The sequence below is a fragment of the Varanus komodoensis genome, unplaced genomic scaffold (genome assembly GCF_004798865.1).
Source record: "Varanus komodoensis strain SLA01 unplaced genomic scaffold, ASM479886v1 scaffold11, whole genome shotgun sequence".
Taxonomy (NCBI): domain Eukaryota; kingdom Metazoa; phylum Chordata; class Lepidosauria; order Squamata; family Varanidae; genus Varanus; species Varanus komodoensis.
The window spans coordinates 25802712-25829625 of record NW_025335317.1 but is presented as its reverse complement, the minus strand read 5'-3'; the positions used below and the strand labels follow the sequence as shown (position 1 = coordinate 25829625).

The window sequence follows — 26914 nt, the reverse complement described above, 5'->3', positions numbered from 1 at the left end:
GTTATAAGGAATACCTTTTTCCTGGGTACAGCAGATGCAACACGAGGATTAAAAGTCATCCCTTTCATACTGTAAGCCTCAAAAAGTTCTGTAGGTGACCTATGGTGAACAGTTATATAGACTATTAAGACGGTCTAATATGGGAAAAAAAGTAACTTGTGTCCTAATGATGTGTTTGCAAAAAAAACCAAACAAACCACCCAGCAGCACAGTATTCTAAGCATATAAATCTGGACTGGAGAGTGAACAGTTGTAAATGCAACTGAATTGCTTTAAAGTTTTCCAAACCTTGAACAGAAAGAAAAGATCTGCAAAACAGAATAAATCCCTTTGTATATACCCACCCACTACTTTCCTGTCACTAATAATCAAATCCAGGATTACAATACAAAACCTCTGACACTGAACATTGTACAAGGTTTGATTCCCTATTTTCCACTCAGTCTACAATCAAATAAGGTACTTCCTATTCAAGTAAATAACTTAAAAAACTAGATTCATCTATCAATAGCAATTATGGCTGAATAAAGTCAATGGGATCAAAGACTGTATATTACTGAACGCTAGTTTCTGAGGGAAGAGCATCAGAACAACAGCTGTCCCATCCAGCAGAGTTCTTGTATTCTACAGCAGCATATTCCATGTATTAATCAGTCATTTTTCTAGTCAAGCCTGCAGGGCTTTTTTCTTCTATTCATACATTTTGAATTTTTACCCATACTTTCCAAAATAAAAATAGTCATTTTTCTTACCTCCGGCTAAATTCATATTCAAGAGCTCCAGATCCCTCAGCTGGAGCACCAGCGGCAAGATGAGCTGCAAATTTCTGAACAACTGGATGATAGTGCCTCTGAAAAAAGAGGGTTATTAAAGACCAATAAAATGGATTCCATTGTTTATTTAGCTATTTAATTGAGAAGTTACTCAAAATTATATTATCCCAGCTTTAGAAATAGCTGATTAAACTTGCCATGATAAACCAGAAAGTTATCTTGGTAACTTGGTATGGAGAAGTTAAACCACCAGCAATTATTCCACATAGGAGTCAATCGTAGCCAAAAAAGGGAATTTATTGAAGACTAACAAGCGTAAGTAGAAAAGCATCAGTATACAGCATTCAATAAAAATACTGAATATTTATGCAATTTATTAAAAATGAATTTTTGACCACAAGTTTGGCCTATAGTTACCTGGGCCATCAATACTGTCTTCACAGAACATAGCACTGCACACAAACTCCAATAACCAACAGATTTAGATCCCAAGCAGACAACCCTTTCTCATCCAGGAAGCCACATAATTTTTTCTTAGTATAGGCTTTAACCCGTCCCCACCAACCCACCCACCCCCAGCAATCACCATACTGTGGTCTGAATCTGGATTGCAGGCTCTGCATCTACTCTAGAATAAAAAAGTAAAGATGTAGCCACATATGGGTTTAGACTCATCTTCTTTGCTCCTTAAACTCTATAGCACAGCCCTTCAAAAAGGGCTAAATTTCAAAGTTAAACCTTAGACACACTCCCATTAAGCTTAAAAACCTGTGGCGTTAAGTACATAGGAAGATAGCAGCAGCTGGAAAAACAGAGCAAAACACAATGGTAGCTGCCCGCTCTGTGTTGTACAAACAATGCACAGCAAGGGGTAAGTACCAGAAGCAATGGAAGCTCTGGTGAATGAAACTCAATAATGACAATTTTATACTATTTAATTAGTAAATGGTTAGGGGTTTCACATATCACAAACTTTTAAGATGCAAAAACAGATCACGTCAAATACAAAATGATTGTCTCCAAGGCCTAAAGTCAATTTAGGAATCAAAACTGCAACTCAACAGAAGGAGAAAGAGACTAGCTTCCTGTGGTTAATCACTTTCCCATTAATTAGCATATTCAGAAAGAGGGAGCAAGCATGGGAAAGTGCAAAGCAGGATTACAGAGCTAAAAAGGTTTATCAATATTCAGTGATGTATGACACTCAAAATAATGAGTGAAATTCCAGAAAACAATCCTGGAAATTCTTGTTCTTGAATTGAAAAGTTGTCCAATGTTTTTAAAAAGCATTTCCTAGGCAACAAGCACAGACAAATTCAGCAAGTGGCTTCTGTAGCACACACCTGCAAAATATGTAATTCCCACAGGGCTGTATTCTGAGCATTGCAGTATTCTGGCTCATCCAGTTCAGGAAGATAAAGTCCACTCCCTTGGGATTCATTATCTAGGAGGAGGTCCGTTCTTGGGAAAACCTTGAATGCAATTATACAAGAAGTTAGTTTTTTTACAAGAGTTCCATACCAAATCAAATAATTACAGTTGTCACTGTGTTTGCATCTGAGGATAAATTAATCTCACCCCAGATTAATTATTAATGTAGGAAACATGTATGTAGCCTAATACATATTATTAAAAGCCACTGATTATCCACTGCTAAAATTCAAAGATGATCCAATTTCGTTTAGCACAAAATAGTTCTCATGGATGCTATAGTAATTTTGATAATATGGTAAGGATACATCATGGCCAGACCATTTTGTTCATCGCATTAAAGGCATATTTAATTTGTATCCCACCTACATAAAATAAACGACTCAAGAAGCTGTAATAATGAAAAAAAAATAGATGTAAAAAACACAATGACCAGAAACTTCCAGTTAAAATCCAAGCTACAGCATTTAAAATCAGAACTGAACTACAATTTTGAACTACAGCAATTAAAATACTACCAGATTAAATTAAAAGAGTGAACAACAAAAATCAGCCTTACTTTCCAAATTCCTTTTGAAAGAAGCTATCTTTTATTAAACTTCCAGAAAGCAAAGAATTAGCCTGGTCTGGTTAGAGCAGTTTCTCTGAAATGGTAGTATACTGACATATACTAACACATAGCAATATTTATGTACATAGTGTTGTGTATCTTTAAAATCATATCCAAAACTTGTAATGTTTTAGTTTTACATTATCCTTTGTTCACTGTGGTTTTGTTTTGTAATGCACAATAAAAGGCAAATTTAAAAAAAATAATTTTTCAATCTAAAATGCAACAAATAAATCCCCTTACATCTAACATGGAAGAAAATAAAATTAAATATAATTAAAATAATTCTTACAGTACAATACTCCCATGTATTATTGCCAGGACCAATGATACATATTAAAACCAGAATCTTATTCAAACATTTCAGGTCAGTTCCCACTTCCAAAATTGTAATGATTCTTTTGAAAGCTTGAACCATTTCCCCTTTTTAAAGACAGACTCAAATACACCCCAAATATATTTTCTTCATACGCCCTTTTCACATGTTGTCATTAATTCAAAACTTCTATATACCAATAAGACAACTGGTAATCATAATTTACTATACAATTCTTAGCTATAATTAATCTTGCTTAAGTTAGTAAATTTGTTATCCCTTCTTATTTCAGCTCCATTTTGATCAAATTCTGAGTGTAGTGCAATTCAGGGGCATCCATCTATATTTAAACTAAGTATTTTAATACACTTTTTAAAAACTTTCCAAAATTATATATTTACAGTCTCACCACATATGGAAATACATACCCACTTCACGATCATTATCTCCAACATTAATTGGAGTATTTGTTATCTATACAATTCAACTTCATTGGATACCACCTGCATATAATCTTGTTAGAAAATTTCCTTCATTCTTACATACATTTTAATATCCTCTTTGTTCAAATATTTTCCCAATCTCCACTACTAATATTCTTTCCCAAATCTGCTTCCCATGTTGCTTTCAGTGACTCATATTTATCCTGTTCTTTTAAGCATATCTTATACATTGTACTTACTATCCCTTTCAGCTGCATATTCTCATTTATCCTTTTCTATAATCCTATGTTCAAATTTTGTATGCACCCTACATACACCTCTTTTCCTTATCTATTGTGTTGTCCAACTTTTTAACTGAATCATATTATACAAAATTATTTTCTCCTTGCTCAATGTGGATTTTATCTCCCCATTTTTATTCATTTTATCTAACCAATCTTTTAATTTATCCAATTGGTCATTCCTTAACATTTTCCCTAATATCTCCATTAAGTTTAATAGAAACCCCTCTAATTTGGCAATTGGGCATAATGGTGAGATTGATGGCACAGTTTTTTCCTTATGCTTGTTCCAAATTTGCAGTGTATTTTTAAGGAAAGGATTCTCTACCTTCTAAATAATATTTTTCTTTTCATATTTAAACATAAGATCTATGAGGGATATTTCTAATTTGGAAGATTCTAATTTTAACCATTTCACCTTATTTAGCTGTACTATAATATCAAGAATATATCGCAATTTATTAGCTATATAAATTTACATTAGGAATACCCAATCCCTCTATCTTTTGTGACCATCTTTTTAAATTTATCCTTGCTTATTCATCCACATTACAAACCTTATTAATCATATTTTGCAACTCTTGATCTGTTATTTTAATCAGTAGCATCATAAAGAAAAAATTCTCTTAGGCAGTATTTTCATCTTTCATAACACTATTCTACCAAACCAAGATTATCCAATCTTCCTAAATTAAACCATTTTCTCTTTTATTTCATTTTTCAACTTACCAAAATTATCCTTTTTAAGCATTTTTACTAACATTCATACATACTTTATAACCCTAGATATCTTGATCTTAAATTCACTATTTTTTCTTTTTCTTCTTTATCACTATAAAATAACATCATCTCTGATTTATCCCAGTTTATCCTTAAACATGCTATCTCTTCAAATTCTTCCAAATGTAATCTAAGCTGATCCATAGCTTCCAATGGATTCTTTTGTTGTTAATAAAGTATCATCAGCAAATAAGTTGATCTTAATCTCATTTTCGAAACCTATACTTTTTAGTGTATTGGAAAATTTAGAAAAGGAAAGAAAGGAACTAAAGAAATATATACAAAAGAGAGATCTAAGAATCCTAGTAGAAATACAAGCTAAAAAAAGGAATTAGGAAATGTGGAAGTAAAAAAAGTGCAGAGAAACTTAATATATTTGAACAGGAATTATTCTGACTTTAGTAATAAAAGTTAAAGGATTTTGGCCAATTCCGCACAACAAAAGAAATTTAAACATTCAATTGGAGCAGTTAGGGATGAAAATTGGAAGTGTAATCTAACGAGATAAATTAGGAATATTTTTTAAGTTTTTCATGGTCATATACAGGGGGAGAATCTAGATAAAGTTAGATTGTACATAGAGAAAAATGTTGGGGAAAAGCTAAAACAGAAGAATGTAGCCATAAGTGAGCAAACAATCAGAGAGGAAGAACTAGAAGAAAGTATTAATAACTTAAAAAGAGGGAAATCTCCTGGGATGGATGTGTTAGGAACAGAATACTATAAAAAATTAATTTGACACAAAAAAAAGCTTTAATAAAATACTAGAAAGATTTTATTTATGCCAGCATTTTGGAAATATTCTACAAGAGTTCTGATTCCTAAGTCTGATAAAGATTTGACCAATCCAGGGTCTTATAGAACTACAGCACTGATAAATCAGGACACAAAATTTTTACAGCAATATTGAAAAATAGAATAAATTTATGATAAATTTATTCAAATGAATCAAAATGGCTTTATAACAGGGAGAGAGATGGCAGATCTAACTACAAGAGTCTTGAATATATTAGAGTTTATAGATAAAGGTGCAAGAGCTGGTATAATATTCCTAGATATCTTTAAAGCTTTCGATTGTGTGAAATGGCCATCAATAAAGATATTAATAGAAGCATCAGGATTTGGTAAATGATTTAAAAGTGTAATTGAACAATTATATTCACCCAATGTAGCAAATGTAATAGTAAATGTTGGTGTAACAGAGCAAATGCTCCTAGGCTGAGGTAGTAGACAAGGATGTCCTCTTTCTCCAATACTGCTTGTCATAGAATTATTAGCAAATAGTGTTAGGAAATTTGATGAAAAAATAAAAAGTCTAGCTTCTCTGAATTCCAAAGAATAGATGCGAAGAAGACTCAATCACCAGTCTGATTTCAAATAAAGATGGTCCATGAATGAGAGCGCCCTCAAATGTTTTGGCCTTATCTCCTAAGGTATCTAGTATGAACTAGGACATTTGAGGTGTTAAAGGGTTAAATTCAGCACTCTGATTTGTATCCTGAATCTAATTGGAAAACAAGTGTAGTTTTTTTCCAATGTTGGTTTAAGAAACCCACTTTGGCTCCCACAAATTGAAATTTCTGGCATTTATTATGGTAGTCCAGCTTGGAGGTTATTCAAAGCATCTATGTCCAGCTAGCATTTTCCAACTGCAGCCACAGGAAGCATACCCTCCTAAGCTGGTAAAAGGTACTCCTGATAGCAGCTGATGCTGAATGTATACAAGGGTATTCCTGTGAACCAAGCTCCTCATAGACCACTGCCATCGCTGATTAATCTTGCCATCTTGCCTGTTCACCCTTATTCAGTCCGTTACGGCTCACAAACATCTATTCACATTACCTGGTGTGGCTAAGAAAGAACTGAATTTTATCAGAATATTGATTTAGTAAACCATGTTATGCAAGCCCTTGTCCTATATATTTACTATAGAAACATATATAATAAACATTATATAGATAAAGGTAGACCAGAGAGCTTCAATTATGGGCGGTATAGAAATGAAATGAAATAAAAATAACAGAAGGAAAAAACAGATGAAAACCACAGGGTGGGAATGCTGGCTTGTCAAACCCCATATAACCCAAATGGAGTGGAATTCTCAATGACTCTGGCGGGAGGGGGGAAATTGTCATGGTATGACTTTTTCAAATGCTATAATGCACAAATTTTAATAGTGTGAGCTTTTAGGCAACATCTTAACTTTTCAGAATCCAGTGGAGATGCATGAACAGGTCTAGTAGCACCCATGTTACTAAGAACTTACATGTATTAAAGTTCTATTGGTTGCCAAGATCCCAATGCTGGAATTTGGAAGGACATGGAGTGCTAAGGTGCACAGGCGCTTTATAAATGCAAGAGCTCTCTGCTGTGAAACCTGTTTCCTACGTTTGGTGAGCATTAAATCCAGGCATTCCAACAGTATGGCCACTTCTTCATTTGTAGCACCTTAAACACAAACAAATCAAAATACACTTAAGTATAAAAGTATAGCTAGAAACTAGCAGAAAGCATCCTGTCCCTTTAATTTATTGAGGAAAGGCTCATGAATTAAGAATTAGTTATTTAGTAGAGAAGGACACTGCAAAATTGAACAAAAGATTTTATTTATTTATTTAAATTTATACTGCCCATAAGCCCAAAACAGCTGTCTGGGTTGTTCAAAGTAAAACCAACAGTACAAAATAAAACATCAAATGATAAAATCAGTAACATTACAATCTAATATACATGATGTAAAAACAACCACATTCAAGTGTCCAAAGTACAGCAGCAGAACAATAAACACAACATAAATACAGAGTTAGAACTGGTTTTAAAAGAATTAAAATCATTTAACTATTAAATGCTGGGTAAATAAAAAGCTTTTTGCCTGGTGCCAAAAGGAACAGATAGCAGGCAGCAGGCACATCTCTTTGGGGAGCTGATTCCTCAGTCAGGGTGCCACAACTGAAAAGGCCCGCCCTCTAGTCACCACCCTCTTTACACTGAGAATTATTTAAAAGTGCATTTGTTTGCTGATGGGCCAAAGTAATACATACCACATATTTCTACAAACTCAAGGCATGCAATTTTCAATCCATCTATCCCAAAAAATATAAAAGGCAGCACTCAACAAACAATTCTCTCTACTAGAAAGGTACTATAAACTCAACTATTATATAGCAATGTCATTTCAACTACTGACATCCCATGAAACAACAGTTAGATAGTAAGAATATACCAACTATATTAAAACATGTTGAAATCAATAATTACCTGCATGTAGGTTAAGTAATGTCTTATAAAGGTATGTGTAGAACTTCAAAGGGTCAACATTAAGGACATCACCTATCCAAAATAATACAGTTAAGTTTGTTTCTGTAGCTGGCAATATTGTTAAGTATGCCACTTCCCAAGTAGCAAGAAACAACTCTATATGATTCAGTATACAAGCAGACCTGATCAGAACATGTATTCCGTAAAGAAAACAAACACAACAGTAAAACCACTGAACCTACCTCTATTCCAACTGAAAACTACCTTCTTCCTGTCCTCTGCCAACTCCATCTTGCTACATCCTGGATTACTCTCCTTGATTAAAGCCTTTCCTTGATCCCTCTCAAGTTTACCATGCAAAACAACAGATCAATTCAAGCCAATCACAAAAGTCAAAGTCATCACGTAAATCAAACTGGCTTACCTTGACCAGACAAAATATGAAATGCAGAAAGAATGCAATGGAGGCTCTCTCTGTGGCTTAACACCTATAAATACAAGAAATTAATCACAAAGGCATAGACCATGGGTCCTCAAACGACGGGCCACAGGCCGCATCCAGCCCACCATGCTCATTTATCCACCCCATCTCAGAGCTTTTGGACTTGCTCAGAGAAAAGGATCTCTGAGCGAGTCTGAAAGCTCTGAGCTGGCGCAGGTGTTCTTTGAAACTGAGCAGAAAGCCAGCGCATGTGCCAAATTGTAACAGCTCAACTGCATGTACACCAGCTCTCCCCCACACCCACTGCACACACATACAGAGCGGGACTATAGAGCGGGAAACAGAAGAGAGGAGAGAGAGACGGAGAAACTAAAAAATGATTGAAGGTAAGAAAAATACAACTTTTTAAATCTATGTTTAATTATGTGAGCCACATCCCCGGACTGTGAGCGCCTTGCCAAGCCCAAGGGTGGACAGGCTGAGGTGGAGCGGGGCCTGGGCTTCCGCGCCTCTGCTGCAACGTTCTCTGAGAAAGCTGTGGCTGCCTCGCTGAGCCCAGGCGCGGGCGTGGCAGGGAGAGGCCGTGGCATGGTCCCTTGCCTCCCCTCGCCTTGGCCCATGGAAAGCAGCCCTTACTTCCCTCCTCATGGCCCTCTCCCAGCCAGGGGAGGCATCCCACACCCGCCTCTCCAGCCTCCCGCTTCTCCCCCTCTCAGAGCTGGGCGAGTACCTGCAAGGGGGACCTTCCTCCAGCTTGGAAGCAGGGTGGCAGTGAGGAGCCAGAAAGGCCTTGACCGAGGCAAGCGCCCTCATGGGTCCCCCTCGTGTCATGCTCTCCCTTTTGGTGGGCGGCACAGCAGCATCTTGGGCTTCTGCTGCAGCCCAAGCAAGCGGAGCAAACATTTTAAAATTATTTTTTAAATGTTAATTTTTATATTTATTTTAATTTAATTAATTTTTAATGTGCATAGGAATTTGTTCATTTTTTTTTTCAAACTATAGTCCAGCCCCACAACAGTCTGAGGGACAGTGAACTGGCCCCCAATGAAAAAGTTTGAGGACCCCTACCATAGACTAAGAGTGATCTGAGCAGAAACAAACTTACCCCTGACACAATAAGGGAATGTAGAACAAGCAAAAGGTCATCAAAAAATTCCAAGTTTATGAGGTGGGCAAACCTAAAAGCAAGAGAATTAAAACCATGTTTTTGTAAAAGATTCATCTTCCAAACACAAATAATTTTAATTTTTTATTAATATGAAGTGCATATTTAGTAACTTTCAAAAGGATTAGTACCCCAAATTACTTTGAAATCCTTACTTTGCAAGACCTTCCAACACAGCAGGCAAAACGGGTGACTTCTGCGCTTTCTTTAATATCCGAAAGTAAGTTAAAAATACTATATTCAACGTTTCTGTATGCTGTAAGGGAAAGCCACACAAACATATATTGAATATACTGACTTCATTTCAGTTGAGCTCTATTCATGCTTAATGAAATTTTGAAGTCATTAATCCAAAGCTATTTACATCTTTCCAAGAGCTCAATAATTCCTTGTGAAATCAGTCCCTAATTATCTGACATAACCACCATTACTGTAATCTGTAATTTTATAAACCTGCAATTACTGAATTGCTAAGAATGAACAGACCGCTAATCTGTTATTGTACCCTAACGTTGTCTAGAGCATGGCTGAGCAACCTTCTTTCTGTTTAGGGCTACATACTCATGAGTAATCTTTTGGGGGCAGAGCTGAGCAAGCATAATTCTCCCACGTCTGCCACCCAGGGCTCTGTAATACAAGCCAGGTCAAACAACCATGTAGATCCTTTTTCTTCAGAGAAATTGTGACCAGGTTTGATATGCTTGGCCTTAAAGCTCCTGCCTCTTGTAGCATTATCAAATTTTGATCACACTGAATTTTCCCAATGAAGAATCTACACATGACCTGAAGTTTGTTAGGCTGGCTCGTTTTCTTGAAAGAATACTTCTTTTGCTTACTCCATAGCTTTTCAGAGATGTCCCATTTTGTTAAATAATGATGCAGTGGAGCCAGGGCTCCAGGAAAGGATGTTCCTGTATCTTACTTTACAGAAAACAATACTCCATTTCATGGCATCCTCTATTTGAAAGGCTGTTCAATCCAAGTCTGATGTAAAGATAAAGCACCAGAAGTTGGGAGTGTTATGATAAGTCATGCTCTCTTGGCTAAACCCGGACAAATTGTGAATGGAAGAGAGAGTTTACAGTGCAAATGTTTATTGGTGAACCAATGTTAATATCTGGCTTATTTAGTCTTCCTGATATGCTACCTATATACCAGATGAACAAGGGGGCACTGACGAGTTATAGCAGAATATAGGCTTTCACTACAACAATGCAATGGAAGTCTTCAATGCAGTTTCTTGCTGTTATTAAATTGTCGTTTGCAGCTCAGGGTATGAAAGAACCTTCCTCCTAACTGTCAACAATAAGAAATGCTCTAAGATACAGCAAAAATGACTATACTAATTAATGGTTACAATACGAAGCTCTAAGTAACCCTGATCTCCCTGGAGATGTAGATTGTTCTGGACGATTTGGAGACTTCCTATTTGTTTATATATGCTTAGATTCATTTCAAACATAAAATTCTCAAAGGTTCTTACATTCTGTTTCTTAGTTTATAGGATTTTTCATTTTTAAAATGGATGCAAGTTATTCTTGTACAGAGTACATGTCATCTGCTCATGCCAAGCAAACAGACCAAGGCATCGGGAGGGGACAGAGGCCTCATGACAACTCAGCTCCTTAGTGCCTTTACGTTCCTCAGCAGGAGTGAGGTCCCATGGGACAGGACGAGATGGGAAGACAGCCTTGGGAGAGTTCATCATAATCATGCCCATGCTATTACTGGAAACTGGACTGGAGGAGAACGAGGGGGCTCCAAGCAGCAAGTGGGCTACAGAACAAGGCCACCAGGACCACATGTTGGACCACCCAGACCTAGAGGCTCAAAGATCTTGTAAAAAGTAGAGAGGCACCACACCATCTAACTAGGGGATCACACCCAAAAAGGGGAGATGTACTCATCACTCTGGGGGAAATACTTTTGTCTCTTTGTTTTTCAACTGCTAGCTCCCCAACTGATTATGGTCAGCTGTAGGCAAAGTAATCTACATGCAGCGTTGCTTAGTCAATATCCATGGATGCTGCCTATTTTCCCATTGATAATACACCCTCAGCAGAACATTGGCCAAAAAAGCCTCTGTACTTTGACCTTTTATAGGTGCAGACTTGCAAAGCTCTGAAATAACAATAGTGCCCATTTTTGCAGCCCCACACCAAAAAAGGATAACAAGCTGGTGCAAATTCATTTAAAGTGCCACTTGAACATCATCAGAGCAGCTGTAACTAGTAGTGATAAAAAACTCCATGAAAAAAGAACATTGACAAAAGGGGATAGAGAATGAAAGGAGAACAAATAAAATCTGCCACACAGGCTCCTGATAGCTGCTGGAAGACTAGGGGATGGGGAAGGAAGGGGAGAAGGCGAATGAAAAGAAGCCATAGTAAGCTCAATCATCTATCAGTCACAATGTGGGTTGCTTTGCAAACAACCCCCACTATGTAGCTTATCAGTGTCATGTGAACTCAGGCACTCTCTCATCCAACCAAGCAAGGAGTAGAACTCTTTGAGAGGTTTGAACTGATAGTATGCAGAGGGATTCTGAAATTAGACTACCTCATTCTAAGATATTGTAAAAAGCAAGCACCAATTTCTACAATGAGATCAAATTCTACCGGCTCTTACATTTACAATGCATGCACCTCTACCTACCAAAATCCCCTAATTTCTATGTTTTTATTAGGTTTCTATGTTTCTACTAGGCTGGACATGCACATGGTAGGCATGTCATGAGCAGAGTTAGTTGGAGCTGGGGGTCAGACTAGATGGCCCAGGAGGCTTCTTCTGACTTGCTCTGTTTCCAATTTCTGATGTACAACAGAATTAAAAAGATAATTTGGAATACAGTTGATATTTTGCAGGATTTGGTCTTCTTTTACTACACATAGGTGCAGAGATACTTACCAGTTTCAATTTTTTCTCTGCACTTTCTGAAGCTTCTACTTCTAAGAGTTCTTGCTCCAGTTTCTCTTCTGCTTTCTTCCACTGAAAATGGAAGGAAACAAATATTCAGACAATAGTGATAAAACTATTTTTAATCACTGAATCAGCTCATGTGTAAAATTTTGAATCTTCCAAACCATGGTTTGAAATCTGAAAGGTCAGGAGTGTGCCATATCTCTTATTCCTCTTATACACTCTGATCCAGTTAGTTACTTCCCAATTCGGACAATCCATAAAGTTTACCATCTCATCTTGTCTAATTACTTTGCACTTACTCTCCAGACCAGGAATGGAAACTATGAGAGCATGTATGCCCATACCATAGTCTGGACCCTTGAAAGAATGGTCTGGATAACTGAAAATATCACTATACAAACTGACTCAGAGATAAGGGATAGGGTACTGTTTTCAGTTCTCCATAAAGGGTTTTTTTTTAATAATTCAAGGATTTGTTCAGTTAAATAATTTCATCCAAAAGGACAAGAAATAAGGCAATGGTGTGCAGCAAGGAGAAGGAATCAATACAATATGCAAAGCTGTGCTTTGCAGCATGCTAACAGATTTCTGTTCAGCATTCTATAACCCTGGCCAGGTGATGATTAAGGATCCCAATACAATTATCTAAACAACTAATTTAGACAAACCCAAGAACATCAGCATGTGTTCAGTGTTCAGGTTACAGAACTTCTCAAATAGCTGCTGCTCTTTCACAAGGTCATGATACAAGCTGCTTCTGGAAGACCCCTCAGTTCAAGAGATTGCCACAGGAAGTGCTGTTTGAGAAACAGTAACTTAGTCTCCTTGGACAACTGAACTCATACTTGTTTGGATCTAAGTCAAAACAAGCAGGGTACTCACACCTTCACTAATGAAATTCAAGAAAAGTTTGTTCAGTATATAGTATAAAATACCTTTCTTTGCATCCTTGACAAATTCTTCCTTTTTTCTTTATAGGACATAAATTTCTTCTTTGGAATGATGTCTTCTGCATCTTTTTTTACTTCTACTTCCTTAATTCTTAGGTGAAGTAGAGTCTTCAATACCTATAAATAATCCACAAACATTTCTCAAGTTTATTAAAAAAAAACCCAAAACTTCTTGATATGATTTCTTTTTCATATACAAATGCTAGCTCCCATCCTTGCCAATAGCTCTTGAAGAACTGAAACAGTTACAATATGCACACAACATAAGCTTTTCTCTGGAAGTATAGCTAATGCAAATATTTAAAAACATTTTAATTACCCTATGAAAGGGAGTGAAACCAACCAACCTTTAAAAACCTACTCCAGAAACTTACCTCAGGTCTAACATCATAATTCCTGCTTTTCACAAGGCCAGAAATTACCTTCACCACACCAAGAGAGGCAAAGCCCAGCTTATCCTGTTTGAAGAGGCTTTTTACTGCATCACAGCACATTTCAGAGATCTAGGAAATTGAACATCTCAATTAAAGGTTTGCCTTGTAAAAATCAACCCTTTCAGTATAGTAGTAAGCACTGATATCAGAGTCAATATGCAACACCAACCTGTTTTGAAGCATCATTCATGAGTGGTACTATGAGTACTATAATGTTATTGTGGAAGTTGAAATGAGGCATGGTTACCAGCAGCTCACATAAACACTTCACAGCAACCTCTGCAAGGCCTTTGTATGCCTTTAGTGAAATCACATTGCTTTTCTTCAGCTTCCTTTGCTTCCAGTCTAGATGAAAGATTGTACAAAGTCTGAGTATCTTCTCTACCCAAACTCCCTAGTTATTAATATTCTTTAACAAAAAATGTGCATAATTCCTGCCATGGTGATATATCAATGAGTTTAGAATCAAGCCTCCCTTTTTCCTTTATACCACACTTTTTCCTTTATACTACTGGTGTTTCAATGCTACACCAATGAAAGAGAGCTTACAGAAGCTGACATCCCCATAGGCCCTATAAAATACCTATCCAGGGTGCAGGGGACCCTCCTGACAGGGCTGGTCTGAGGCACAGATAGTTGAAGCAGAACAGGGAGATCTCAGAAAATCAAGCAAGAGTGCTTCATACAGCAAAAGCTCAATTAGCGGACTGATACAACTGGATTCATAGATTCCCCCATAACCATTTGTTCCTGGTAATTTTTGATCTTGGTATTTGGAAGAAGATTTAGCATCTTATGTTTTATTTTCCTCAAAAACTTGGCTTAAAGTCCAGCCATTTGCTTCACTGAATCACTTCGCAGGACACTTAAGGCCATCCAAAGCCACACCTGGATTAATATTTAAATCTTATTTAAATACTCCACATAACAGGAGAAGACTGAAAACAGATACTACTGTAAATGGATCCACAAAATTTCAGCTTGAGGACCAGAGAGAGTGGAGAATACCCTTTGGCCCATTGTTACAAAAGCGATAGATGAACCAGTTGTTATGTTTTTCAAGTGGCACTAAAAATGCCTTTTAGCCAATACATAATTTGTGAGTGCTGTGAATACAATCCTGCATACATTTTAGTCAACATTTCTTTTATTATTTAAAATACTTCTATGCTACGTTTCAGATCAAATGCCCTATAAAATCCACAACTCTTCTGCTGATGGACTGTATATAAATTATACTGTACATAAATTATAAAAATAATTAGAAAACTAAAAATCCCATTCAATGATAAAAAGATAATTAACTTTTGCTGCTTTAATTTACAGATTTAAAAATGCAGGCAGAGTTAGTCTTGTCTGTGATAGCGCTCTTTTATAATTTCACATGCTCCCCCTCCATAAAAATAGTGCCAGGAAATCAAAAAAGGGAACATTTATTGACATCCAGATATTCCAAATCAGTACCTTTAATACATAGCATCCTACTTTTTTCAGCAAGATTGGATCTTAAAACAAAAGAAGAATGATGGCAACAGGGAAAACAGTAATTAAGAGATGGCTGTGGAAAGCCTAGTTTAAAAAAAAGGGATGGTCCTCCACTGCAAACAAAAAATGGGAAGAAAATCTGTATCACAGCACCAGCTCAAAAAAATTACTTAAATACAAAGAAATTGCCACTAGAGCAATTGTGAATGCAGAAAAAACCACTGGTTTGGCGTACACAAATGCCTTTGCATATATAGTCATTTAATAAAAATATTCATACAATATTGTAGTACTATAAGGTCATAAAGCCCAATTTCTGTCTCCTTTAGGGAAACTATAAGTAGACAGAACATATTACACTTTAATAATTAGTACTGTCAGGAGTATCTCAATGAATAGATTTTGCTTTATAGTCAAAGGATTGGCTTAAGACTTAGTCATGACTTATTGAAGTACCACTGATTATATCTATTTCTAAAATCATTTAACTCAGCTTCCAGCCCTGAAGAGTCCCCCTCTGTCATTTGTAAGGGCTTGAAGACATTTTCTCCCAGTGCACTTGAATACATGAAATTTGCCTTATACAAAGTCTTACTACTGGGCCCCCCTATTCTGACTAGCAAGAGCATTCCTAGGTCTAAAAAGCTTTTCCCACTCCATGTATTCAAAATTCAGTCAGAAGATAAAGGTTAAAGGTAAAGGTTTCCCCTTGACGTTACGTCCAGTCATGCTTGACTCTAGGGGGCCAGTGCTCATCTCCGCTTCCTAGCCAGGGGAGCCAGCGTTTGTCTGCAGACAGTCTCCATGGTCATGTGGCCGGCATGACTAAACACCGAAGTGCACGGAACACTGTTACCTGCCCACCAAAGTGGTACTTTTTTATCTACTTGCATTTGCATGCTTTCGAACTGCAAGGTTGGCAGGAGCTGGGACGGAGCAATGGGAACTCACTCCGTTGTGCAGATTCAAACCAGGGACTTTTCGATCAACGAGCCCAGCAGGAAGTAAAATAAGGAACCTCCTGCATTAGAATTATTCTCCAAAACTGATTATTTCCTACAGAGATATTACTTGAGTGTTGGAAGATCAACCTGGAGATCACATGCATACCACTGGCCATAACTTCTCAATGTCTATACATGGCACAGGTAACCTGGAAAAGATCTGTGCACATTTGCTACAAAGGGCAGTTTTTGCACATTCCATATATGAGATAAAATAGCTGCTTTATAAGTAGCCTGCTAATTCGATTTATAGCTCACCTTTTTTCTTACAAGAACTCAAGGTAGCTTACCTAATTCTCCTCTTCCTGCTCTCAATCTTATCCCCACAGCAATAACCCTCTGAGGTAGACTAGGCTGAGTCTGTGACTGGACCAAAGTCACCCAGCTGGCTCCATGGCTGGAAGGGTAATAGAACTCAGACTGTCCGAGTCACAATCCCCGCACTCTTAACCACTACACCACACTGACTTTCTATTATACTAATTGTACAGACAATCACTGCATGGGTTAATACATTTGCATGGGTTATCAACCTGTGTGTGGAATGATTTTGCTTTAGGGCAGGTTAGATAATATATTATTTGAGTCCACTTCTACTTCTAGAATACTATACCAGTGATAGTCTCTGAAGAATTTAATGTGATACCTCCTCACAGACTCTCATCATTAATGAACATATAGTTAGCCTGAAAATAATAGACTGCAAATCTAAGGAACTGAAAAAAACATTGGTTGGAATCTGCATACATGAGAACACAATTTTATGCTGACTGTTCACTGGCTTTAATGAGACTACTCCTCAGTGAACAGTGGTATGTTTTCCTTTGTGCATTTTTTAAGAAATACCAAGCATTACATTTATTTCTTCCTTTCCACTCCTTACATCCATCCAACATAATATACCTTTCACAGTTTGTTCCAGGTTTTCTAAGTAAAACTTGTATTGGCTCACAAGGCCTTCCTCAAATTCTCTTAATTTCTGAGTTTCTTTTTTAACCTGAGGAAAAACAAAGAGATATTAGAAAAATATATTCCTATACTTCTACTGTGTGACAACTATAAAGTGTCTGAAGTTTCAGAATGTCATTCTGTATTATAGACACTGATTATGGCATAATAAATCTACTTCAGATTTGCGCAAAGCAAGTATGCACATGATACCTGAGAAGCATCTTTCCATTCACTGGATATATCCCAGGCATAAAATATTTACACTAAGACAACTCAGTCTCCATGCTAAAAATATCTCTACAGCACATGTAAACGAACTCTAGACTCACAACCCCCCATGCCCCAGCCAAACACCACTGGTCTACATTTGCAGGGGTCATGTGAAAACTCTCAGTTAATGAAATACACAGCTAAACCTCACTCACCTCCTTTGCTTAGACAAATTTGCTGTGGGAGGGGGGCGGTTTTGTTTCAAGGAAAGTGAAGCAAACATGGAAGCAAAATGTGTATTTAAGGCTCTCCTGCTTTATTTTTTTTTTTTTTTGTCTTTCATTTTCCACAATTTGAATCCTAGATTTTTATTTACTTGGCAATTACACATCCTCCACAACTATATTACATAATTTTGCTGGCTTCCTTTGCCTGTATATGTGAATCTCTTCCTGCCCCTCCTTCACATACAGACCATTATCCTTATGACCATCCTGTGCTGTAGATTAAATTGAGTAAGTTTCTTAATCAAGGGATTTGAATCTGAAATTCCTTAGCCCTGTCCAACATTCTAACCATTACGCCATACTGTCAAGTTAATTTCCACTGCAATGAGTTGCACACAATTATTAATAAGTATTTGTTAAAAGTGAGCATCCAAACGTTTTGAGAAAAGGGTTAAGTGTTCATATCCAGTAAACAAAAAACCAATGTCTTAACAAGTAAGATTAAAAAAAGGGTTATGAAAAAAGTTCAAAATTCAAACCAGAAAAATTCATGTTAGATTAGCAGTCTACTTTTCTTCTGCACATGCCTCACTCCCAACAACTATTAAGCCACTATTAAAAAAGCAAACCCTGTTATCTTACCTTTGTGTTTTTCTCCCTCTCAGTTAAAGCCCGGATTTTATAAGATGGAGTAATATCTTTGAAAAGCTCCAGCAAGGAAATCATTACTAGCTTTCGCACAATCACAGCCACATTGGGATCCTGTTCCATTAACATTGCACGCAATTCTTTCAGCTTCTTTATCTGTTCAAGGATGAAAAGCCCTTGAAATATGCATTCACAAGCATAAGTTCAAACAAAGTTCAAACAGCCATTACTATTTTAAGGGAGAAGCAACAAAAAGGCTACTGTTACTGTTACCTTTGGAGAACATACAGAATCTAAGACCAACAACTCAGTAATTCTCTAGATTAGCCTTTCCCAACCTGAATTCTTCCTCATGCTTTGGCTTAAAGCTCAGTCATTCCTGACAATGCCAGCTACAGTCCCAGCATGCCTAAATGTGAAATAGCTGCTTTTAACTTACACAGGGTGGCCTGCTTGGATGATACACATCTTCTAACTAGAAGATGAAAAGGAAGTGGTACATGCAGAACCACACACACTTAAAAATGGTGGGGAAAGGAGAGCAATGCCCAGATCCCAGAAAATTAATCATCAAGTTCAATTTCTGTGGGACCATCTTCACATTAAATTTTTAACGGCGGTGAATTCAAATCTCCAAGATGATTCTGGCTCCTTTAAAAACTGCAGCCACACTCCCAATAAAATCTGGGGAAGCAGGGAAATATTTCTCCTAAAAAAGGAACTCTCTGAATAAAACGAAACTGCCAGATCACAGTAGGCCTACTGCTTAATCTTCCCAGATGATATCCAAAATGGTCTTCATGACCAGCCAGGGTCAATTTGCTTCCAACATTCCAAAAAGCAGCTATCCCCAGTGGGAAAACACAAGAACCAGAAGTTTATCCCATGTCTCCAATCTAGTCTTGGGTAAAAAGGTTGTTTACCTCCTCTTAGAGGAGTTTTTGAGCAGGTCAAATCCTTGCATTGAATTACAGCCAGTCAAGATTGTTAGAGTACTGAGAAATACCCTCCCTTAAGGATGGCATAAACCTTGGGTTGGGCCACCCTGCCTTTGGAGGAGGAAAGCAAAATTAATACTATTAATGAATTCTTATATAGAAAACATTTGCAATAGCATCCAAAAATAAGACTACAAACAGGTCATATAGGAAAGGAACCGTTCCCTCCAATGCACAAAGTATATGGTAGCACGTTAGTCATTGTAAAAGTTCACTGTGCCAAACCAAACTAACACTTCTTTCTGCAGTACTAATGATACACTTGTAACTTTGAACTAGCTATGTGCTGAAGCTCTGCAGAATCCAGTCTTCTAGCGTTCAGCTCCATCTTGGGAAGCAAGGCAAGCAGCTTGGAAATTTGCAAATGTTTGTGGAATGACGATTGTGCAACTAGCAACCTTCTCTCACATCACAGGCAGGAGCACAAAGTACTGCACTTGGCATGCAAGAGGAATGCTCCTTGCACAGCTTTCACATGGGACTAGATTGCTGGCTCTAGATCCCTGCCTTGGACTCAAGACCACATCAAAATGGACTGGAGTCAAGGGAGCAGAGCCCAGGGAATCCAACCAATTTCCATTTCCAAAATGGATTCCTCACACATTCCTACTTTGGTCTTTAAATGGTACAAAACATACATTTACTTACTTTTTAACTGGCTAATGTAAAGCAACTGAAATGTTACTTACATTATTTTCTGGGTCAGACAGGATGGCAGATGCCAAGGCAGCTATCTGTAACTTCTTCTCTTGTAGCTTCTTCCTCCTGTGAATTAATAGCTCTTCAGCAGTGAGGGCAGGTAAAGGCTCTTCAACAGCTGATGAAGAAAAGCAGGTAATCTTTTGGATAATGTGTGCACAGACATTTGCACAGCTCTACACTAGAGCTCACAAGGGTGGCCTTTAGAAGAGTTCACAACCAATGGTATCCCCATAAGCCCTTTGTCGAAGCCTTATTCTAAACTAATTAATATTAGAGGTGCTGGTTGGGCTTTTCTATTTTTGATTCAGCTGTGTTTTAGCAATCACTATCAAGCAATACTTCGTGATTTTGCTCTGTTTCATAAGCTGCCTGGATCCCCCCCACCCTTCTTTTTCTCCTTCAAACTTAAGTGTGACTCCCTAAATACATCTGGTAGCATTTTAAGAGAAAAATTTTCATTTTTTTCTATCCAGCAATTCACTGAAGAATATAAATCACAACATGTTCTCTAGACCATTTAAGACTATTTAGACCATTTAAGTAATGAACGCTATAACATTTTAAACAATTAACAGTATCTGAATGAACATTTAAATAATATTTTAACTTTATACTTTGTGAAGTGTTCATTACCTTGTGCCACTTCCATTTCTTCTGCTGTATCCTTCTCTTGCTCATCTTCTTCAACAGTGGCAACTAAAAAAACAGCATCCCTTTAATAATCAGTAACACTAACACTCCAGGTTTTAAACTGGAAACTTGCTTGACAATCCTGATTGTACCTGGTTTTTCCATAGTCTGTGGAATAATTCCACGTTTGTCTTTAATGGGAAGCAGATGAATAAGTTCTTTTTCAGGCTCTATCTGCATGCGCCTTGGCATTTTTTCATATTTCTCAATCACTTCCTCATTTTTACGCTTCTTGACATGAACAGGTTCACTGCACAGTGAAAGACACAAACAGTACATCAGACTTCATATAGAAAATATCTGTAAAGCTTACATTAAAAATAGTTTAACTGGATTGTGAAGTAAAATATGCACTAAAATATAACTCCAATTTCTGTGTAATAATACTTCATTAGACTTAAAGACAGAATAATGGGCAGACCACCTGCCATGCAGACTTTTTCAAAACTCAAGGTTTAGCAATGAAAATTGTTTTGCTTTTCCATTTAGCATAGAAATATTAAGCATTTATAACTGTAATGACCTAGACATTATTGCTTTATTATTATTATTATTATTATTATTATTATTATTATTATTATAACATTTCTATGCCGCCCCTTGCCGAAACCTCGGGGCGGCTTACAACATGATAAAATACATTGAAATACAATAGTACATAATAAATTACCATTAAATATAAAAATACAAAAAAATACATTGATTTACAAATACAAAATTAAAATTATCAGTATAAAATAAAAATATAGGAGGAGAAAGAGAAGGAAGAAGAAGTTGCCCCGGCCAGATCATATGTTTTAACAATTGAAATGATGTTTAAATAAAAAGGTCTTTACCTGGCGCCGAAAAACCAGTAACGACGGTGCCAGGCGGACCTCTTTGGGGAGTGAATTCCATAGGTTGGGCGCCACCGCAGAGAAAGCCCTCCTCCGGGTACTTACTCTCCTAATTTCTTTCATGGAGGGTTCCTGGAGAAGGGACTCTCCCGCAGATCTCAAAGGGCGGTCGGGCATATACGGACGTAAGCGCTCGTTCAGGTAGCCAGGACCCAAGCCGTTTAGGGCTTTGTAGGTCATAATCAACACCTTGAATTGGGCCCGGGCTTCAATGGGAAGCCAGTGAAGCTGATGGAGGACTGGAGTCATGTGAGCATAACGCCCCGTCCCCGTCAGCAACCTGGCAGCTCTATTTTGCACCAATTGAAGTGTTCAGACTGTCTTCAGGGGAAGCCCCACGTAAAGCGCGTTACAGAAGTCTAGGCGGGAAGTCACCAGCGCGTGTGTCACCGTCGCCAGGCAGTCGTACTCCAGGTAGGGGCGCAGCTGATTAATCAGCCGAAGCTGAAGGAAGGCGTTCCTCGCTACCGCTGTCACCTGAGCTTCCAAAGAAAGCTCCGGGTCGAGGAGTACTCCTAAGCTGCGGACCTTATCCCTAAGAGGGAGTGTTGCACCATTCAGGACCAGGTCAAATCCACCCCCTCCGAAACCCGATCCGCCAACCAACAGGACCTCCGTCTTGTCTGGGTTGAGTTTCAGTTTATTGGCCCTCATCCATTCCCTTACCTCGGCCAAGCACCGGTTCAGCACAGCCACTGCCTCACCTGGATTAGTGGAGAATGAGAGGTAAAGCTGGGTATCATCAGCGTATTGATGATTCCGCAGCCCACACCTCCTGATGACCTCTCCCAGCGGTTTCATATAGATGTTAAATAGCAGAGGGGATAGAATGGAGCCCTGTGGTACCCCATGGCATAGCTGCCATGACGCAGAGACATGGTCCCCCAGCACTACCTTCTGGAATCGACCGTCGAGATAGGAGCGGAACCACTGCAAAGCAGTGCCTCCAACCCCCAATCCCGCAAGTTTATCCAGAAGGATACCATGGTCGATGGTATCGAAAGCCGCCGAGAGGTCCAGAAGAACCAACAGGGATGTACTCCCCCTGTCCTTCTCCCTGCACAGGTCGTCGTACAGGGCGACCAAGGCAGATTCAGTACTGTACCCGGGTCTGAAGCCGGACTGAAAAGGAAATTTTCTAACAAGTTCTTAACAGCAGTGATAAGGATGTAATTAATGTCATCAATGCCTATGACTCACTGAAAAGCACAACATTCCTTCCACAGCTATACATTCTATTGTGAATGCACCAAAATTCTATCCTTGTCCAGAATCTGTGCACCACCTTCTAAAGGACTTGGAATGCGTATCTCTGCCATCTTAAAAACCTGCTATCTCCACTTCATACTATTACAGGAGGAAGGCAATATTGCTTGATATGGCTTTCAACAGTAAAACACCACAGGAAAACACTATAATCTGTCAAAGTCTTTAGCATCTGAGATCCTACATGAACACAGAAACTATTATTTGCTGAATTTTATACTTTGTTTACATCAATGCAAGTGAAATGAAATCATGTTGAAACATATTGAAAAACTTATAGTTATTCAATTTGCTAACACCTACTTGGAAGTTAGATCTCTTGTTATAAAAGATGCCTTTTGAGCCAGCTCTTCCATTAATTTCAGATCATCTTCATCCATCATATCAAGAGGGAGTGCTTCTTCTTTTTCTTCTTCCTCCCTTTCCGCTGGGGAAAATACAAAAAACAGTTAGAAAATACAAAAAACAGAAAGACGGAGACAGATACAAACACACACAAATGCACAGCACCACAAAATACTTTGCAAATGAAAATACTTTGTATTATTTTTCCATGTATATTTCTAGATCAGCACCAGAGGGGAAATAAATAAGATCAACTTTTTAAAACTCTTTCATCCATATAGAAACACCTATCCTCTAGCCCCTGAACACTTACAATATTAAACAGCAGCAAAGCAACTTTTTCCATGAAGGAAAACAGTGCAAATAGTGAACGTTCCTAGAAGAATGACATTACATTATTAAAGTGAGCTGGTTTTCAAAGAAAAGAGAGAAGTTAAATTCGATGGCAAAAGATCATCTCTGAAAGCCCTGGTTCCCATTACTTACACACCTACACTCACATCTCACCTGGATGCTTTTTTTTATCATCCAAAGCCATTGGTGCCCTGGATACAACATCTTTGACAGCTTGTCTAAGTTTCCTCTGTTCCTTTCGGTATTTCTTGGCTGTACTCTGCTGTTTGAACTGTTTGTTTTTTAACTTGTTGTCAAGTTTGATTTTACTTGTCTTCAATAATTTGCGGAAGCTTGGAACTCTTTTGGTATTTCTTCTCTGGCGTGAATAAGGAATAAATTAGTTGACATTTTATATAAATCTATAGCATTCATTAAATGTTTTAAGTCAAGGTGTCCAGCACTAAGAACAAATAATTACAAATAGGAAGAATCTTGTTTCACTCATTCATTCATTAGACAGCAATATTAAGGGCACCATCCAATGTTGCTGCCAGGATCATTTGGAATTCCTAGGATTACAGATTCTATTGCAAAACAGGAGGAACGTGGAGGTTAAGATTGTCTCCATACTTCCTTCATCCTCCATGTTTTTCTCCTCCTGCCAAGGAGAGGCTGAAGATTCATCAAAGAGCAGTGCCACCTGCCTCCACACCCCTCCTTACTGGTTCCAAAGACAGCCCTCCATGTTTGGAGCCCAGCCGGTATAGAAAGAACTGCACCAGTTGCATGGGTGGGGTGTGGCGATCTCCAGGGATGGCATCCTAGCTCTGACCTTGCAGTGTTTTTCCAAGGTTGATGTGAGAATTCCACTCTATCCTATGATCTCCCAGATAATATTAGGAGCTCACAGGACTGCATCCTAAGCTAAAATAGTTAGAAATTGATACAATTAACGCATAAGGGTTTTTTTTAACAGCAAAGCCAATACACATGAATGGAGAAAGAGAATATGGCACTAAAAAACCAACTTTTGCAACAAATTGGGAGTGTGACCACATAAAATCCCTATCTAAAGTCATGTTAGTAGAGACAGGACATTCATGGTACACATTACAAGTCAGCACATTTACCCACTGGCTGTTTCACAATCTTATACTAAAGCAGGGGTGGCCAAACCAAGGCCAAAAAAGCCTATAGTACAGTTACTATATTATAGTAGTAGCCCCTTTTTGCCATGGAGTATGGAAGGGACAGAGTCCAAGGCCAGTATGTGAAATTGGGCTGCTTCCTCTAAGGGCCCTGCTGGAGCTGAGGGGACTGCATTCTAGGGGAGGATCAGGTCCTCATTGAATCTTTCAGTATGGCAGCTGGCAACAAGACTTCCACCTGCTTCTGCTGCTGGGTGATGTCTTGCAGTCAAGTTTCTGAGGCAGCGGTGTGTGGCCACTGGGTTTCCTCCAATATCCAGAGCTAAAAAGAAAGGCCCCACTCTGAAAAGTTTTTAGTTATTTTGGCTTGAAAGCATAGCAGTTCCCTAACAGAAGTTTATTCAGCAATAAGTCTTACTATGTTTGCCACAGCTTACTCCTAGGTAAGTATGCATAAGGTTGCATTAGTTGAAATACAATTTTCAACTATTCATAGCCAAAATGGAGACTCACAAGACCTCTACAAGCAGTAACTAGCCTCATAATTGTAGCAATGTCTGTTTAGCCATAATAAATATTTGCTCATGTCTTGCCGCTCTCAAACATCTGACATTTATCATATACAACTCTTTTGCGGCACAAGTCTGGCTACCCCTGTACTAAAGCAAGGGTTTTTCCGTTCTAGAATTCACTATTTAAAGAGCTCCACTTGATACCACTGACAAATGAAAATTTGTTTTGTTCTACTCTAAGAACTTTGACTCAGTGATGACTGCATATGCATTTGTATTGTGGCATCTAGTAAGGTTACTTTTTGAAAAGCCTTCTACCATAATGGACAGGAAATTCGTATCAGATAAAAGAAACTACTTTTTCACTTAAAACATAGTTAATTCACAAATCTATTGCAATCATTGACCACTTTAATTTATGAAATGATGGCCATCAACTTAGACAACTTTACAAGAAGATTGCATAAATTCCTGAAAGTTTATCAAAGCCCTCTTGATTGTGCTGCTTTCAAGATGCATTGGACTGCAACTCTCATCAGTCCCAGCTGGCATGGCCAACAGTCAGGAAAGCTGGGAGTTGTAGTCTAAAACTTCAGGAAGGCCCCGCACTGAAAGAGGCTGAACTATTGTTTTCACACCCTATTTGTTGACTTCTCAGGGGCATTTGATAGGCCAATGTAGAAAGCAGGTTAATAGACCATAGTTTGATCAAGGAGAGTTTATTTCCTATTCCAATGTTCTTGCTCCTCTGCGACATTTTATTCGGGATTGTTTATACATTTAAGTCACTCTGAGTGCACCGTAAATCGAAGAAAACCAACACATACATTCTGCGAACTATGCCCATGCCTGACCAAGAAGGCAACACGTCCACATCCCCTAGAGAGCTCCCACTACTCACACCCCTTCGGTCTCCAACTGTATCCCTTACAAAACCATCCATTCAGTTGGCTTGATATCTCCCCTTCCTCACACTTTTCCTTATCAAGCCGCGTCCTTCCCCTCATCCCCCAACTCCTACTTCATTCCACCTTTCCCTCGTCTCCTCTCAGCATTGCTCCCACGCTACCTGCCGCTCTCACTCCTCCCCCAACCCATGCAGACGGTACTCTTCGAAACCAGCACGGCCTGCGGGCGCGCGTACGTCGCTCTCTCCCCCTCACCGGCTTCATAACAGCGACAAAGACGCCCAAAAGGCGCAATCCCCTCCTCCGGACAAACCAACGCGCCTCAGACACGCCGGGCGACGGAACCAGTTTCTCCGCACAGGACCGACCGGAAAGCCCGTCAAGCCAACCGGTTTCTAAGTTGCCCACAGCGATCTCTACCGGACTGGAGGGGGAAAGAACCCGACGCCCGTCCGGGACCATAAAGGCAAGAGCCTGGGTTGCTTGTATAGCCCACCTTGGCTAAATGTCAGAGATTAGCATCTCTCAGGCACTCTTTTGGGCTCTCGGGGCTTCGTCACTCACAAAGGGCAGCAGCTTAATCTTTTTTTGTCGTAATGGAAAGAAAATTGCGTCCTTCGCGTTATCTGAATTTCATGCGCGTTGAGAGACTGTCTACTATGAATACGTTTACTTCCAGGCCATTTCATTTAAGTCTAACTCACTTTCAAACGTTAGGCTCCCATACAAATGATTGCTGGCACATATATGCACATGAAAAATAGACCTTGTGACCAGCAACTA

At 38.5% G+C, this 26914-nt stretch overlaps 1 protein-coding gene across 3 annotated transcripts in view; it reads right to left on the bottom strand.

The window, feature by feature from the left end:
• LOC123018489 (nucleolar complex protein 3 homolog) overlaps positions 1–26480 on the bottom strand; it is a 29712-nt gene extending 3232 nt beyond the window's left edge. For 2 of the 3 annotated variants that reach the window (XM_044420650.1, XM_044420649.1), the window contains exons 1-20: positions 26387–26480; positions 23735–23939; positions 23186–23309; positions 20813–20970; positions 20664–20726; positions 20018–20145; positions 18325–18486; positions 17198–17291; positions 13975–14150; positions 13746–13874; positions 13357–13488; positions 12407–12487; positions 9655–9755; positions 9440–9512; positions 8317–8380; positions 7893–7964; positions 6901–7082; positions 2117–2245; positions 753–850; positions 15–99 (exon numbers count right to left, since the gene is read on the bottom strand). In XM_044420650.1, coding sequence (XP_044276585.1) covers positions 15–99; positions 753–850; positions 2117–2245; positions 6901–7082; positions 7893–7964; positions 8317–8380; positions 9440–9512; positions 9655–9755; positions 12407–12487; positions 13357–13488; positions 13746–13874; positions 13975–14150; positions 17198–17291; positions 18325–18486; positions 20018–20145; positions 20664–20726; positions 20813–20970; positions 23186–23309; positions 23735–23939; positions 26387–26395 — 2265 coding nt within the window. In that variant the 5' untranslated portion in view covers positions 26396–26480. Of the gene's footprint in view, positions 1–14; positions 100–752; positions 851–2116; positions 2246–6900; positions 7083–7892; positions 7965–8316; positions 8381–9439; positions 9513–9654; positions 9756–12406; positions 12488–13356; positions 13489–13745; positions 13875–13974; positions 14151–17197; positions 17292–18324; positions 18487–20017; positions 20146–20663; positions 20727–20812; positions 20971–23185; positions 23310–23734; positions 23940–26292; positions 26359–26386 lie in introns of those variants that run through there. The other variant, XM_044420651.1, reaches the window with a different exon arrangement.
• Between the last annotated feature and the right edge of the window lie 434 nt (positions 26481–26914).